A 14510-nucleotide genomic window follows, 5' to 3' on the forward strand; every position below is an offset into this window, starting at 1 on the left:
CTGTCTGCAATGCAATGCATGTGTGTGTGTGTGTGTGTGTGTGTGTGTGTGTGTGTGTGTGTGTGTGTGTGTGTGTGTGTGTGTGTGTGCGCGCGCGCGCGCGCGCGTGCGTGCGTGTGTGTGTGTGCACTGTCTGTAATGCATGCAAAATGCTTTGAAAATAGCCGATCTACAAGCTCACTATGCGTTTCAAATGGCCGAAATATAGGGCTGAAGTGATAAATGTATGTTTTGTAATAATAATCCAAATCTACAAAGTATCATAGTGGAGTAAAAAGTACATTATTTGCCTCTGAGATGTAGTGGAGTAGAAGTACTGTAAAAGCACTGAAAACATATTACTTTACTGGAAATACTCCAGTAAAGTAAAAAATACCTCAAAAGTACAGTACTTGAGTAAATGTACTTACTTACTTTACACACCACTGGTGGTTTAAGGGTCGTGGGAATCAAGGAGAGTCCAGGCCAGTCCCACGACGAGACCAGTTATTATTAGTTTGTACAAAACAATTTGTCAGACGAAGGGGGGAGCGAGGGAGTGTCAGTGGCTGATACCATGACAAATACAAATATGAAGAAATTATATTCAAAACCCCAAATCTGTAATTAACCTACAATATTGCTCGCATCTAGCCTATTGATTATTTATGCATTATTATTTCTATGTGCAAATATCAAGAGCAATGAAAGTTGTGTGGAGAGACTTCCCGTGCTTTGCGTGAGGCCCTGCTGGGAATTTGAGGATGTAAAAAGATCTGCAAGTTGCAGGTCTGAGGTAATGACCACATTACAACAGTTAGTCAACAACAGTTAGTGTGCATCTTGTTTATTTTGTCCAGTCACACACATTCCAGCAAACAGCTACAGTAACCTCACAAGCCAATGTTGCATAGGCTACCATTTACCCCATAAATTAAATAATAGCCGTTTGAGTATAAACAATTTAATGTACACATCCCAACTGAATTGCATGTAGCGTTAAGAGTGAAATTCAGTATTATGTATTCCACAAAATCTTTACAAATTGTCCTGCCGCTCAAAGTATTTATTTGCATATTTTCTGGAGTCATTTCTACTGGGGTTGCCATGACTGTCAGCAGCCATACTATTTACACTCTAAATGCCAGAGGTCAATTAGATCAACCAGGACAGAAAAAAAATAGTAATGAAAACAACTAAATGAGATATATACAGTATATATATATTTCTTTTTACATTCAAATACATTTTGCCTTTCCACAAAAGCAAACGTATAGAAAAAACAAAACAAAAAACAGAACTGGCTCATATTGTCTTGCACTATCTAGCCTTGCTTGCAATTCTCTTACTTGATCAATAACCATTAGCCCTTCCAAATCAATCACAAAATAATCCTGTGATCGGAAGTGCAAGATACAGGGGCTGGCAGGAAGATACTTCCTCATTTCTGAAGCACACTCATGGGCACGCATGTCGCACACGCACGCACGCGCGCGCATGTCGCGCACGCATGCATGTCGCACACAAGCATGTCGCACACGCGCATGTCGCGCGCGCACACACACACACACACACACACACACACACACACACACACACACACACACACACACACACACACACACACACACACACACACACACACACACACACACACACACACACACACACACACACACTCTCTTCTGGAGCCAACCTTAAAAACCCTCTGCCATGGACATGAAGAGCAGCCCAATGTCTCCATCTAGAGGAGAAACAAATAGTGATAACAATCTAGTTGTTCCATACTAAAAGCACTCTGCTCAAGTCTGTTTTTGCATGTATTAAAAAAGAAAGTAAAAGCCACAAATCACACACTTAGCTTGTTCTGTGAGCTCTGGGTTTAAGCACCTTTTCAAGATGATTCAAATAAAAAGGGAAATGCAGCAGAGCAATGACATTAAATCCAATACACAAACTGTACATCATTAAGAAGCCTTAAAGGTGCCTGCAGTTACGTTCATTGTCATTCAGAAAACGAATACAATATAAATTAAGAATCCTTATATTACAATGTAAATACTCTCCCTCAGGGCGACAAGTACTGTCCATCACGGAGAGAGCCTTGGGGACGAGATGGGTGAAATCTGCAGTAGTCGGCTTCCACTCATCCTTGTCTCTACCTGAACTGTAACAGAACTTCACGGGTGATAGCCCTGGTTTCTTTTGAATCTTTATCCTTTACCCAAAAGTGTAGATGAAGGGGAAGTTGGAGAAGTTTATGTTATAAGAGGAAGTGATTCCACCCCGAGGCGAGTCCTACTCTTCGTCAGCATTCTTCAGCATAAGGATAGAGTTGTAGATCTTCAGAGCAGGACCCAGTTTGATTGACAGGATCTTAACAATGTCTGCTTGAGTGAGAAGCAAGAAGGCCTCGCCATCGATTTGCTGTAAAAGAGATGCAGAGAAAGTAGTTTAGCTCCATGCCATTGGCCAACAACAAAGTATGGATACTGTATACTAAATAAAACAAGCATTCATAACTTTTTGTATAGTTGTATACAAAATCCCAAGGTACAGCTGAAATTGTCTCATGGGACACCGTTTGGGAACCACAGAAGTAATTCCCTAGCAGAGCTGCTGGAGGACAGTATGACCAGTTGCAATATTTAGGCTAAATCCTACATAATGTACAGTTAGTTGTACACATCATCTCTTTCGATGTCCCTCGCAGTAGGCGAGTCGTTATCTCATGCTGGCTACAATAGCATAACGCTGCTACACAATAGTAGTCGTCAATTCAAATAAGCTGTCTGCCGTTATATGTAGTCGTGATTAACTACTTACCTCTGTTCTAAACGTCGCAGCATGCTCTTTGCAACCTGGGAGTCCTTTGACAAAACTGGCCACCTGAGCAACACACAAACAGGACATGTTATGCACATGGATGGAGCGTACGTTTTGTCTTTCTTTTAAATAAATGAGCATGTGTCTGACCTCTTCGGCACTCCAGGTTGCCACTCTTTTGGCGGTAAGACCCAAGACCTCGGGGAGAAGCTGACAATGTTTGTCCCAGCAGAGAGCCACCCTCTGGGGCGGGGAGGCAGATATACCAGGGGAGAAAACAGATTCATGGAGAGCCTGCTGAAGGGATATAGAGTCTGGAGAGGCTGAGAGAGGAGAGGAGAGGAGAGGAGAGGAGAGAGCTGTGATGCATTTGCATAATGTGTCATTGTAACATTATGCCATTCTTCTTTGTCTCACGCACACGCACACACACATACTCTCTCATACCTTTACCATCTCCAATCTCTTCTTTAACATAGTGCATTTTGAGATACTTCGGAACTGGTGCAGACCTGCAATAACCATAAAGAAATGTCAGAGGTTCCTCTATTGAAAACTTTACATAGTCTCTGTCATTTCAGCATCACACAGGAGTTATTTGCAAGAAACTAGTTAGTTACCGCTTTGGTCTGGCTCCATTCTGGCTTTGCTCACTAGCCCCACCTTGTGGCTCAGGCTGGCTGTTGCGTCCAGAACGCTCTCCTTCAGCCACCACAGGTTTCCTAGCAACACAGAAAACAGTGACATACATTAAACACCAATAGAACATCTCTTGGGGATTATTGCTGGCTTTAAAAGACAGTTGCACGATGTGAAGTGGAGAGTGTTGGTGCAAGTTACGAGCTGGCTCCACCTGTTGTTTTGGGAGCCGTCATCAGCTGTTTCAGGCTGCTCTGGTGGGGTGGGGGTGTGCGTCATGGGCGTGGCTGGGTTAGTGTGGGTGTCGGGACGTCGGCCACGGGGATGTCCGCTGAGGACTGAGGGTCTTTCTCCACTGAGACGGTCCGGCACCAAGCCTTCCTTGTTCAAGTTCAACTCAGAGTATGGACAGCTCACCTGACTACACACACAAACACACATGCACGCACACACAAATTTCTGACTGTTATAAACACATGAAGTCTATCAAATATTTAGAGAAAGGTGCTTTAATGTTGTGTTTATATGTGAGGAAAGGAAAGGAAAAGTGTGTTACTAACGTATAGTGGGTTCCATAGCGTGGTCCTCTGACGTGGCCGACCCCATTGCATCCTGGGGTAGGACAGCCTTGTCCTGGAGGAACCGGCGTGTCCGTGGAGCCTAAGATGCACATTCATCAGGGAGAGTTAATAACACTGAAACCTGATGAGATGAAGACCACTGCCATTTTGACTGAATTATACAATCCTTTCTTGTCCTCCTAAATAACCGAGGAGCTAAGCAGAGGCAGCAACAGCGCTGACTCATCAATTCATTCAGATTTAAGATGTCCATGTTGAAGATCCTCAGCTGACTTCAGTAACTAAAGCCTAATTTATACACCGTTATACGATGGTGTCACTCTGTCGCTAGCCGACATGAGCCAATCTACAAGCTCACAATGCGTCGAGAGCTTGTAGATCGGCTCGTCGTAAGCGACACAGCCGCACAACGGGGTATAAATCATACTTTACATTGCTGGCTGTCACAATGAAGGCAGATGGCGAGACGATGTGTGTATGTGAATGAGGTGTGCAAGTATGTGTACGTCCATATCACACCGTTGGGGTACTGTAGGGGATGTCCAGTCTTCTGACACCAGCCCATAGGGTGCAGCTCCGGACAGTCGGTGTCCACCCAGTAGTCATACTCTGAAACCCATCCATCAAAGTGGATCTACATGACACAAAGGGAGAGCGAGAGCCAATTAACCATGAAACCACGACCACAAAGTCATCATACGAGACAGTCAGACGCCATTTGTACCTTCAGCCGGTGGTCCTCTGTGTCGACTATAGTTGTCACGCGGATAAGCATGGGATTCCTCTTATCAACGGCTTCCAGCTTCATCCCATACTGGAAGCCATGAGGAGGCCGCTGGAACAAAACAACACATAATGGCGATCAGGGTGAGAGGTTAGTGCGAGCTGCAACTCATACGTTAGTAAGCCTTTTATATCAATGAATCGATTAACTATTTGCATCGCGAAGAGTTGTGAGCTTGTAGATCTGCTATTTTCATTATGTATTTACTACTTTTTGCCTATAATGACATGCCCAATATAGGGCATATATTTTTATTAATAATCGCTAAGTGATTATTTCTTATAATCAATTAGCTTGATTAACTGTTGTAAATGTATGTGTCAGTCCATTTTATCTGCAAAAGACTGAAGGTGGCAGTTGAGTTTTGGAGGATATCAGCCAACCCAGTGGACAAACCCTTCTGGCCCCTACGAGTGTTGTAATAGAATATGCATGCCATCTGTACGTAGGAGTATGAGTGTCTAACCGGTTTGAAAGCCCGTGCGGGGGCAGCTTGTGTCCCCGTCTCTTCAAGGTATTTCTCCCAGGAGAAGCTCTTGGGATGCTTATATTCTGAGGTGCGGAAACACACGACAAGCCTGTCAGTCATTTAACCACTTTCAACATGCTGTCCCTATATGGGGTACGGCATTATAGGTGCATTTTTTAAAAGAAAAATGAGGCACCATGATGCGATGTGTTTAGAGCTTGTAGACATCATCGTTGACAAAGTATAAAATAAGCCAATCTGCAAGCTCATAATGCATCAAGTTGCAACGCGCTCTGAGCTTGTAGATATTTGCAAAGAATGTAGAAAAAATAAAGTGCTGGGTTGGATGTAAGGGGATATTAATTTGTACGATTCCCTGTGTCTATAGAACAGGATCAGTTAATGGGTCAAAGGGCTTAACATAACAAACACTTCAACCTAAGACTTGAACAGCACTTTCTACAGCCAATATTAGCCTTTCACATTCTGGAGTAAACTGGTAGTATATTTGTAGTTTTAACTGTTATTTAACACAAGAAGAAATTACTTTAAATGTTCATTATGTACACACACACACAAAGATAAAAGATTAATACCCTCTATCTATCTATAATTTATTCATGTAGCTAATTTGTTTTATAGTCGACTACAGTTCAGTATTGCTCTCTCATACATATGTGTTGCTCTCTCATACATATTTGGGATTCAACTACACACTGTTCATAAAAGTGAAGAAAAAACTCAAATGTTTGCGTACGTGTCCTACCAGCTGGGGTGGTGAGGGTTAGTTCTGCCTCCTCACAGAATCCTACAGGATGAATGTATGGACTGCTGGCATCACACCTGAACACACGTGAACACCAGGGTTATGAAACTTAACAGTAAAATCCTCAGTGTTTATTTAGCCATTTGTCACTCTCAGAGTAATATCTGCAATACGGTTCTCCAACCCGGGTCCACCGTGCGAGCACCAAACTTTTTACTGTTGAGCTATAACAGAGAGCTCATTTGGGATTCGATGAATTGAATACACAGGACCCCAATGGAGACAAGCTATAGTGCTTTCTTGGGTTGGTTTGGTTGGGTTTATCCTTTTAGCATCCTTTTGTATGGAACTGTACCTCTGTGCTTTTTTTTTCAAACTGTTAACAACGTATTCAATCACTCAATCAATCAAAAACCTCTTGTCAACCAGTAGTGGTGCTACCCAACCACAGGATCTACATTAACCACGTAAACCCTATATTCTCAGTAAAACTGACCTGAGTTACAACTGTACTTGGACCACTTTTTCTGTCTAAACCAAATCTCTTTGCCAAAAATAGCAGATCTACAAGCTCACAAAGTTGTGCTGCGTGGGCTTGTAGATCGGCTATTTTTGGTGAAAGAAACGAAAATAAACCATTTATTCATTCATTCAAGAGCGGGGAGAAAACTGTGTAACTAGTGTGTTAACATACACTATTATACAGATAACCTTTTATTAACACACACAATACGTTATGGATTGCAGCTTTAAAATAACACTCAGGATTTTACTGTGTATGCCTTTCAGATGCTGTATGGACATTCAGCCTCAGTATAACAGAACAGCGCTACAGTGTGTATGGCTATTGTCCAACCAACACCCACACCTTCACGGCTCCTACCAATAATCGTATGTGTCTTCCCAGTTGTCAAAATGAATGAGGAGTCGGTTGTCAACGACACCAGCAATGGTTGCTACGCAGATCAAGGACGGGTTCTTTCTGTCTACAGCCTCCAGCTTCATCCCCGCACGGAAACCAGATGGAGTCACAGACTAGAAAAGAAACACACATTCTATGACTACTCATTTCACATTAAATATCCAAATGGATGAGAAAAACCAAAACATTGTTAAAATGAATAGCACAATAAGGACTCACTGTGTTGAGGCTCTTGAAGAGATGTTTGGGAGCCAGGTGTCCTCTGCAGTTCTTCACATACATGCTCCAGTTAAACTCCCCATCCTTACAGCCTACACACACACACACACACACACACACACACACACACACACACACACACACACACACACACACACACACACACACACACACACACACACACACACACACACACACACACGTTACGTTGTAAGCCAGGGTGCACAGTTTTGGAGTTCATCTCAGGTTCTCTTGCTGTCATTTGTGATGACGGGTGGCTGGTGTGTTAATGTCTCCGGAGGTGAGTGTGTGGGTATTTCTATAGATGCAATTGTACCTTTAGGTAGCAGTAGTTTGTGTCCCATCTTCTCACACCAACCAGCTGGCTTCACATCCCACGAATCAGCGTTGACCCAGAAGTCATAGCACTCTGGGTAGCCATCGAAGTGGAGCCTTATCCTATAGCCTTGAATCTGCACGGCAGGATGCCAAGACAGGAGAAGTCACGGTAAAATCCCCAGTGTTTGAGTGTACAAATGTGGTCCAATTGTACACTCAGAGTTACAAATGGATAAATTACCACAGACACTTTTACTGTGTGGGGTTATATACATACTGTATGTACGGTATGTGCCTAAACATACATGTTCTTACCTCTGCCACAGTGAGTACACAGAACAGAGATGGGTGACAGGGGTCTAATCCTTCAAGCTTCATCCCCACTTTGAAGCTATTCCTGCTCTGAGGAAAGGACTGGTGCTGCACGCACGCACACGCACACGCACACACACACACACACACACACACACACACACACACACACACACACACACACACACACACACACACACACACACACACACACACTTCTTGTATTACATGGAGGAGCTAAAGAAGGACATTGATTTCCAACTGTATAACCCTGAATGTGTGTGTAGTTTTGGGCAGAAATACCTCTTTGAAAAGCTTCACAGGGGCAGCTATGGCTCTCTCCTCTTCTAGGTAGGCGGGCCAGCTCCACGCTCGCTTCTTATTGGGCGGGGCAGTTACTGGAGATAAGTCCAAAACAAGATCTGCTATGAGTGAGGGTGTTTCTCATTTTTAAGTATTCCACGCCAATTATTCTGTTTTTAGAAAGTACAGGTGAACACCCACCACAAACTATATCTGGGACAGATACTGAACCCTACGCCTTATATGCTCAGGTTGATTGGTTCAGTTTGAGTTAGCTCAGTCTCCACGGAGTAAGATTCTGAAAACACTGCTCACTCATTTTACGTATACAGCTACATTGGCGTGCAAAATAATGAGATGCACAAAAATAGCTTATCCAGAATAAAACTTTATCTAGGATTTGACCAATTATCTACACAACGTGTGTTAACATATCACATTGTGGCAGGTTTTCCTTTTGCAACCAAATTCATTTGGTTACATTTGTACACTCTCAAGAGTTAAATTGACCACTTAAACTCTATATACTTAGCTGACTGGAGTCCACCAGGAGTCTAGGCCACCTCCTTTTTTCCCTGTACACCAAATAGCTTCGTAGAAAACAGCCGGCTATTTTTACCTCATGTTCACCCCAGAATAGGGACGCTAGGGTTCATGTGGTTAAATTGACAGTGGAATGCTTCTCAAGCAGTGGAATGCTTCTGGATGACATCATCAATCAGTGCTGCAGAGGACCCTGGCTCTACCACCTTCACTCCCCCAATCCTTCATCCCAAACACTCAAATCCTCAGTGCCTTCCCTTTTCTTAAAGTGACAGCATTGTGACATACCAAGTTTGGCCAATTTGGCAGCTCTCCTGCCTTTGGAAGCCTTGGTCTTTTCCTGTGAACCAAAAGAACAAACCAAATTACAACTTTTTTTTAAAGGAAAAACAAGAAGCAGCGTTCACTGCCCTTACACTGTAAAATCCTGACTGTTCATTTAACTCCGAGAGTATACAACTGTAACCAAATAGACTCGTAAAGGTCTATTTGGTTGCATTTGTATATTCTTAAGAGTTCCAAATGGATAAGTGAGCAGAGGATTTTACTGTTTACATGCTTGGTTTTGATTCATAGAGTGAGAAAGCAGAGAGGCTTAGAGAATATAAACAACTCCCTCAATTTGTATGAAACCTGAATATTTTCATACGTACAGTACACCCGAGTAATTACAACGTACTGTAGCTATACTGAACCTGTAAACCGGTAAAATACAGGGCAAGACTCAGCAAGCTTGTGTACTGTGGTGAACTGAACAGTGATGGTACATTTTGACAAAGATCGTATTATTCGTCCTCACTTCTTCTTCTTCCTCTCCTCGGTTTTCTTCTTCCTCTTCACCAGAATCCATGTAGATCTTCCTCTTTTTACGCACTCGTTTACCAAGCTTCTCACCCTCCACTGCCTGACTCTCCCTGGGCTCCCCTGGAGAAGACCTGCAGAAGTCATGCAAGACTGGTGTTCAGCTAGGGCTGGGCGATATGACTTCAAATCAATATCAAGATTATTTCTAACTTTTGCCTTGATTATGATTAATGAATGATATATATATATTTTTACAAATAGTGAAAATAGCAGCTCTACATGCTCACAATGTGTCGCAAGCTCACAACGTGTCGCGATGCGACACATTGTGAGCTTGTAGAGCAGATATTTTCACTATTTTGTACGCCACCAATGTACAACAAAGTATAATACGTGTTAAACGGTTAATCGATTCAGTCAATTATAATATATTGTGTGTAATTATAATATACAATATATGTCGATTTGTTGATATATAAGGGAAAAGAAACCTGCTTCTCGATTATATGATTAACCTAAATGAGCAAGATTAAGTCCGTTGGTTTTGGTTTTAAACATGTCCAACCTCAAGAGAGCACAGCGTTGCACCACAACAACAGCATGGATAATACAGAGACAGAGGATGTGAGTTCACCTGCCACTGGAAGGCTGGGCACAGAGGGAGCTGCAGAATTTGCCCTGCAGTAGGGGAGTATCTCGAGGAACGTGGCCACCACAGGCCCCACAGCGTGGCATCTCTGCACTGGCACTCATGTTTGCACTGGAGCCCACCTCAATGCTGGGTCCAACCTCCACACTAGGACCCTCCATACTGGGACCCTCCTCAAGAGATAATAGCACAGGACCAGGGGGCGCTGCAGAACAGAGTAAACACAAGGCATGAAACGTAACCAGTGACCACTTAAGCCCCATGTACTTCGTCATACAACAAATGCCCAAAATAGCCAATCTACAAACTCACAATGCGCCGTGATGCGGCGTGTTGTGGCTTGTAGATCTGCTATTCTCGCTATTTTTGAATGTTTTTGCCTATAATGACATGCCCAAAATATGGACGCCAGGTTGGAAGTAGTGAAACTGTGCACTGCATTTAACATAAGCACATTCATGAATATGGTATGCAGGATTGGCCTCATAACAATGGTGTAAGTATTTAGTTAGTACTGTCGGCACTTTACCCTGCGAAGACCCTGGCTTGCTCTGACTGGCTGGAGCCGAAGCTTTGCCAGTCTCTGATTGGCCCTCTGGTGGCGGGGTGGGACTGTGAGACGGTGCTGGGTCCAAGGTCTCAGAGGTAGGCTCTGCCTCCTGCCCTTTGACCTCTGGGTCTGTGACAATCTCTAGAGTTCCAAACTCTGTCATGCGGAACTGTGAGATACAAGGAGGGGGGGGGTGCTTATTTGTGTGCACAATAACAGAAACACACAGATGCACATGAAGGGAGAGGGATTTTCCTCTCACAAGAGCAATCTTCAGCATACCCTTATGTCACTGCCTGGCAGTGTGGCTATGCCATCCTTCCAATCCAGCGCCCCCATCATGTCAAACTCTGGACCCTGAGAAGGGCCTTCACTTGGGGGAGTGTCAGTCATCACTACTCCTCTGCTCCCTGCTCTACTGACCTCCTGAAAAGACAGGGTGATAAAAGACCCAGTTACAAATGTTCTAGAACCTTTAGGGTCATCTAAAATACACCATCCAGACTACATGTGTGATTTTCTGCACCATTGTATTTACTGTGGGCAATGGTGTAAAGTAACAAAGTACATTTACTCAAGTGCTGTACTACTACTTTTCAGGTATTTTTTTTACTTTACTTGAATATTTCAAATTTTCAATACTTTTCCTTCTACTCCACTACATCTCAGAGGCCAATATTGTACTTTTACTCCAGTACAATTATTTGAAAACTTTCGTAACTAGTTACTTTCCAGATATACATTATTACATTATAAAACGTACATTAACCACTTTAGCCCTATATTATACCTCGGCTATTTGAAAATAGCAGATCTACAAGCTCACAACACGTCGCGATGCGACGTGTTGTGAGCTTGTAGATCTACTTTTTTTAGATGCTACTTTCAAACATTTTAGTACTTTTACTTTTGGTATTTAAAGTATATTTTGATGCTTTTACTTTTACTCAAGTAACATTTTTAAGTTGTAAGTTAACAGAGTATGTCTATATTGTGCTATTGCTACTTTTACTTAAGTAAAATAACTAAGTACTTTTTCCACCACTGACTGTGGCCGATTATTTGAGGCCGTTTTCTATTTCTCAAATAACATGTAAAAGTATTCGTCACTCTAGAGTCCTAGGAAGATTCTACTGTATAGTCTACTGCAGGGGTCTTCAACAGGGGGTCCGGGACCCCTAGGGGGTCCTCAGAGTTACTACAGGGGGTCCGCCAAATCTTTGTGTGATAGGATATTTTTTTTTTACCTTAACCACTTGAACCCTAGCATCCATTTTTCTGAGGAAAACTTTAGCCAAAAAATAGCAGATCTACAAGCTCACAACGCCTTGCGCTGCGAGGCGTTGTGAGCTTGTAGATCGGTTATTTTTTGGCAAAGAGGTATAGGTGTAGAGGGAAAAAAGAGCAGACCAAGTAAACGAAAAAAAGTTTTTTATACAATATAGAGGGGGTCCCTGCTTCATCTCTCTCTCAGCTAGGGGGTCCTTGGCCTGAAAACGTTGAAGACCCCTGGTCTACTGTATAGTCACTTGTTAAATTCTGTCTTGCACTGCATCACCGCTGGAGGGCGCAAGTGTGCTGGCTTGCAGGATACACCATGCACTTCGATTTCAGACAAAACAGTCAATAATAATAATGTTTTGCAGGTCAACTAACAGCCAAATGCACACACACACGGTCCCATGGGGATAAATCTCCATCAACATCATTGACAAACACGAAGAAAGATGTGCCAACTTTAAGTTAACGACACAACTTCATCTTTTCCTTGTTTTAACAGTATCTCTTAAAATCGGCCGTTTGCCCGGTCATGGACAAATGTGGCGTTTAATTGTTCATCGGTTTCAAAGCGAACGTTGTTTTCCGCGCCGATTGGTCCAACTTGAAAGCGTTTTAATCAAATTAACATCACGATATAACGTTTTAGTCTTGACGCATGTTCAACATTGAATTTAGGTTGCATTTCACGTTCGCCTGGTAGTTAATAATCATGTGAGAAGTAAATTGCAGTCAAAGCTATGTGATCATGATCAAGTCAGACTTCCCACCCCGGGACCTCAGTTTTATTCTGAGCCATAAATAAAGTGTATGTAAGAGCGCCCATGATTAGCATTCGTCTTATACAAAATGGCGGAGCATAGGAAAGAGAGGCCAACGAACACGTTTAAACTATGTAAATTACTAAAGTTACCCCTCTAAACAAATGACACGAGGCACGTACATGCCAAACAAAGGCCAGTGTGTGTCATGTAATTTCCTGATGGAGTGTTTTCTGTCACTCTGGCCGTTTTCTTTACTTTCCCCTTGTCACGGAATGTCAGCCCAGGTTGTGCTGCTAGCTGCCATAAAGCTAGCAGCTCCTTGCTAGCTCGATCCGTTCACTTCTATTGATGATGGCTAGACAGGCTAGCGACACATTAGCACTGGAGCTATAAGGACAATCTGGAATCAATAAGTTTAGCGCTTAATAACAAGGGGAAAATGCATTCTAACGGCCCGCCGACAGTTTGCATTAAATGAAACGTGCGTGTAATAAACACTGCGTTATTGTTCCCCACATGCAATAGTGTTGCCTCATTAATTTCTTCAATAGAAACTTGAAAAACCGATTTATTCTCGCCTGTTTTAAATCAAAGTGGAAAATAGTGAGATCTATTATTGCGCACCCCAAAAAATAAACACAGATTTATCAGACGTCGCTGCCATTTAACGGCAATGAATGAGCATCGCGGTCTATTATTCTTTGTAAATTATCCAACTCACCTCGTTTCTGTTTTAACTCTTATTAGAGCTGGATATAGAGAGATGCGCATGCGTGTCATGTGCGCTGCCTGACAACTTTGGATCTCGGAAAACTTCAGCTTTTCTGCTTCACTGATATCGACGATGATGATGATGATGATGATCAATAGGGAAAAGAAAACTTCAGCTTTTCTTCTTCACTATAATGATGATGACGATCAATAGGGAAAACTTCAGCTTCTGCTTCACTGTGTATTATCGATGATGATGATGATGACAGGGGAAACTTCAGCACTATCGATCATCAATGTGGAACAATGTGGAACATATAAGCACCATCGATGATGGTCCATATCGATCCGACGGATGATACGAGTATAATAACACTCAGAACTCACTAACACAGACCATCACATCACAGCGAATGTGTGATGGTCTGTGTTAGTGAGTCCAGGACAGGAGCGCTGCCTGAGTGACCGCAATAATAATAACGTCCCTGTCTGTCGTCAAGCGACAGTCCTGGGATGCTTTATAAATGTCATTGTCAAACAACACTGTCGCACTCTGTGTATGATGAGCACTCAAACATAAACCCAATAATACTGCCTGAAGAGACGCCTCCTTCTGCCTCATATGTTACAAAAAGTAACAGGCCTCCGACTGCCTCATTTTATTACGTAGCACGACGTAATGTAGTGTCGCTTGTCGACAAGAACAGATCTACAAGCTGATGCGTCGCACCGACGTCGTGCGATGCCGTATGAAATGACCGTGCTGCTCAGTTGCCAACCAATAATGTCCTGAATGTGCTTCCCTTCATATTAAAGCCTACAAAACCCACGTAGTGTTGCCTTATATAATAATAATAATAATAAAGGCCCATATCTTGACACATCAGGCGGACATCCTTCACATTAACAGAACATCAACCTTTCAGCACAATATTGCTTTCCAGACACCAAGGTGAAGAGAAGAGCGGCGCCGATTTAACTAAGCGCTAAACTTCGTTGACTTTGAACTCTTTGATCAACCAGGCTAAAGAAGTCTTTTAGACAGCTAATAATAGTCATACAGTGAGTGTAT

The 14510-nt window shown here is 42.8% G+C and overlaps 1 protein-coding gene across 3 annotated transcripts; it reads right to left on the reverse strand.

The window, feature by feature from the left end:
* Positions 1-796: 796 nt before the first annotated feature.
* Positions 797-13784, reverse strand: l3mbtl1b (L3MBTL histone methyl-lysine binding protein 1b; the record flags this gene model as incomplete). 3 transcript variants are annotated; one of them, XM_084053748.1, is made up of 22 exons in its annotated part: positions 13449-13784; positions 10968-11111; positions 10665-10854; positions 10121-10340; positions 9482-9617; positions 8971-9022; positions 8140-8234; positions 7840-7944; positions 7523-7658; positions 7186-7277; positions 6928-7079; positions 6045-6121; positions 5276-5361; positions 4750-4860; positions 4545-4659; positions 4005-4104; positions 3659-3865; positions 3426-3527; positions 3253-3317; positions 2956-3128; positions 2806-2868; positions 797-2406 (listed from the first exon to the last, which is right to left on the reverse strand). In XM_084053748.1, exons 2-22 carry the CDS (start codon positions 11076-11078, stop codon positions 2278-2280), a joined length of 2517 nt encoding a protein of 838 aa, XP_083909874.1. In that variant the 5' UTR covers positions 11079-11111; positions 13449-13784. The 3 variants fall into 3 exon arrangements, with proteins under 3 accessions (XP_083909874.1, XP_083909873.1, XP_083909875.1); XM_084053747.1 differs by having other exon boundaries at positions 6036-6121; XM_084053749.1 differs by lacking the exons at positions 797-2406; positions 2806-2868; positions 2956-3128; positions 3253-3317; positions 3426-3527 and having other exon boundaries at positions 3556-3865; positions 6036-6121.
* Positions 13785-14510: the final 726 nt, after the last annotated feature.

Source organism: Gymnoscopelus microlampas (assembly GCF_963454915.1).
Source record: "Gymnoscopelus microlampas genome assembly, chromosome: 3".
NCBI classification, from domain to species: domain Eukaryota; kingdom Metazoa; phylum Chordata; class Actinopteri; order Myctophiformes; family Myctophidae; genus Gymnoscopelus; species Gymnoscopelus microlampas.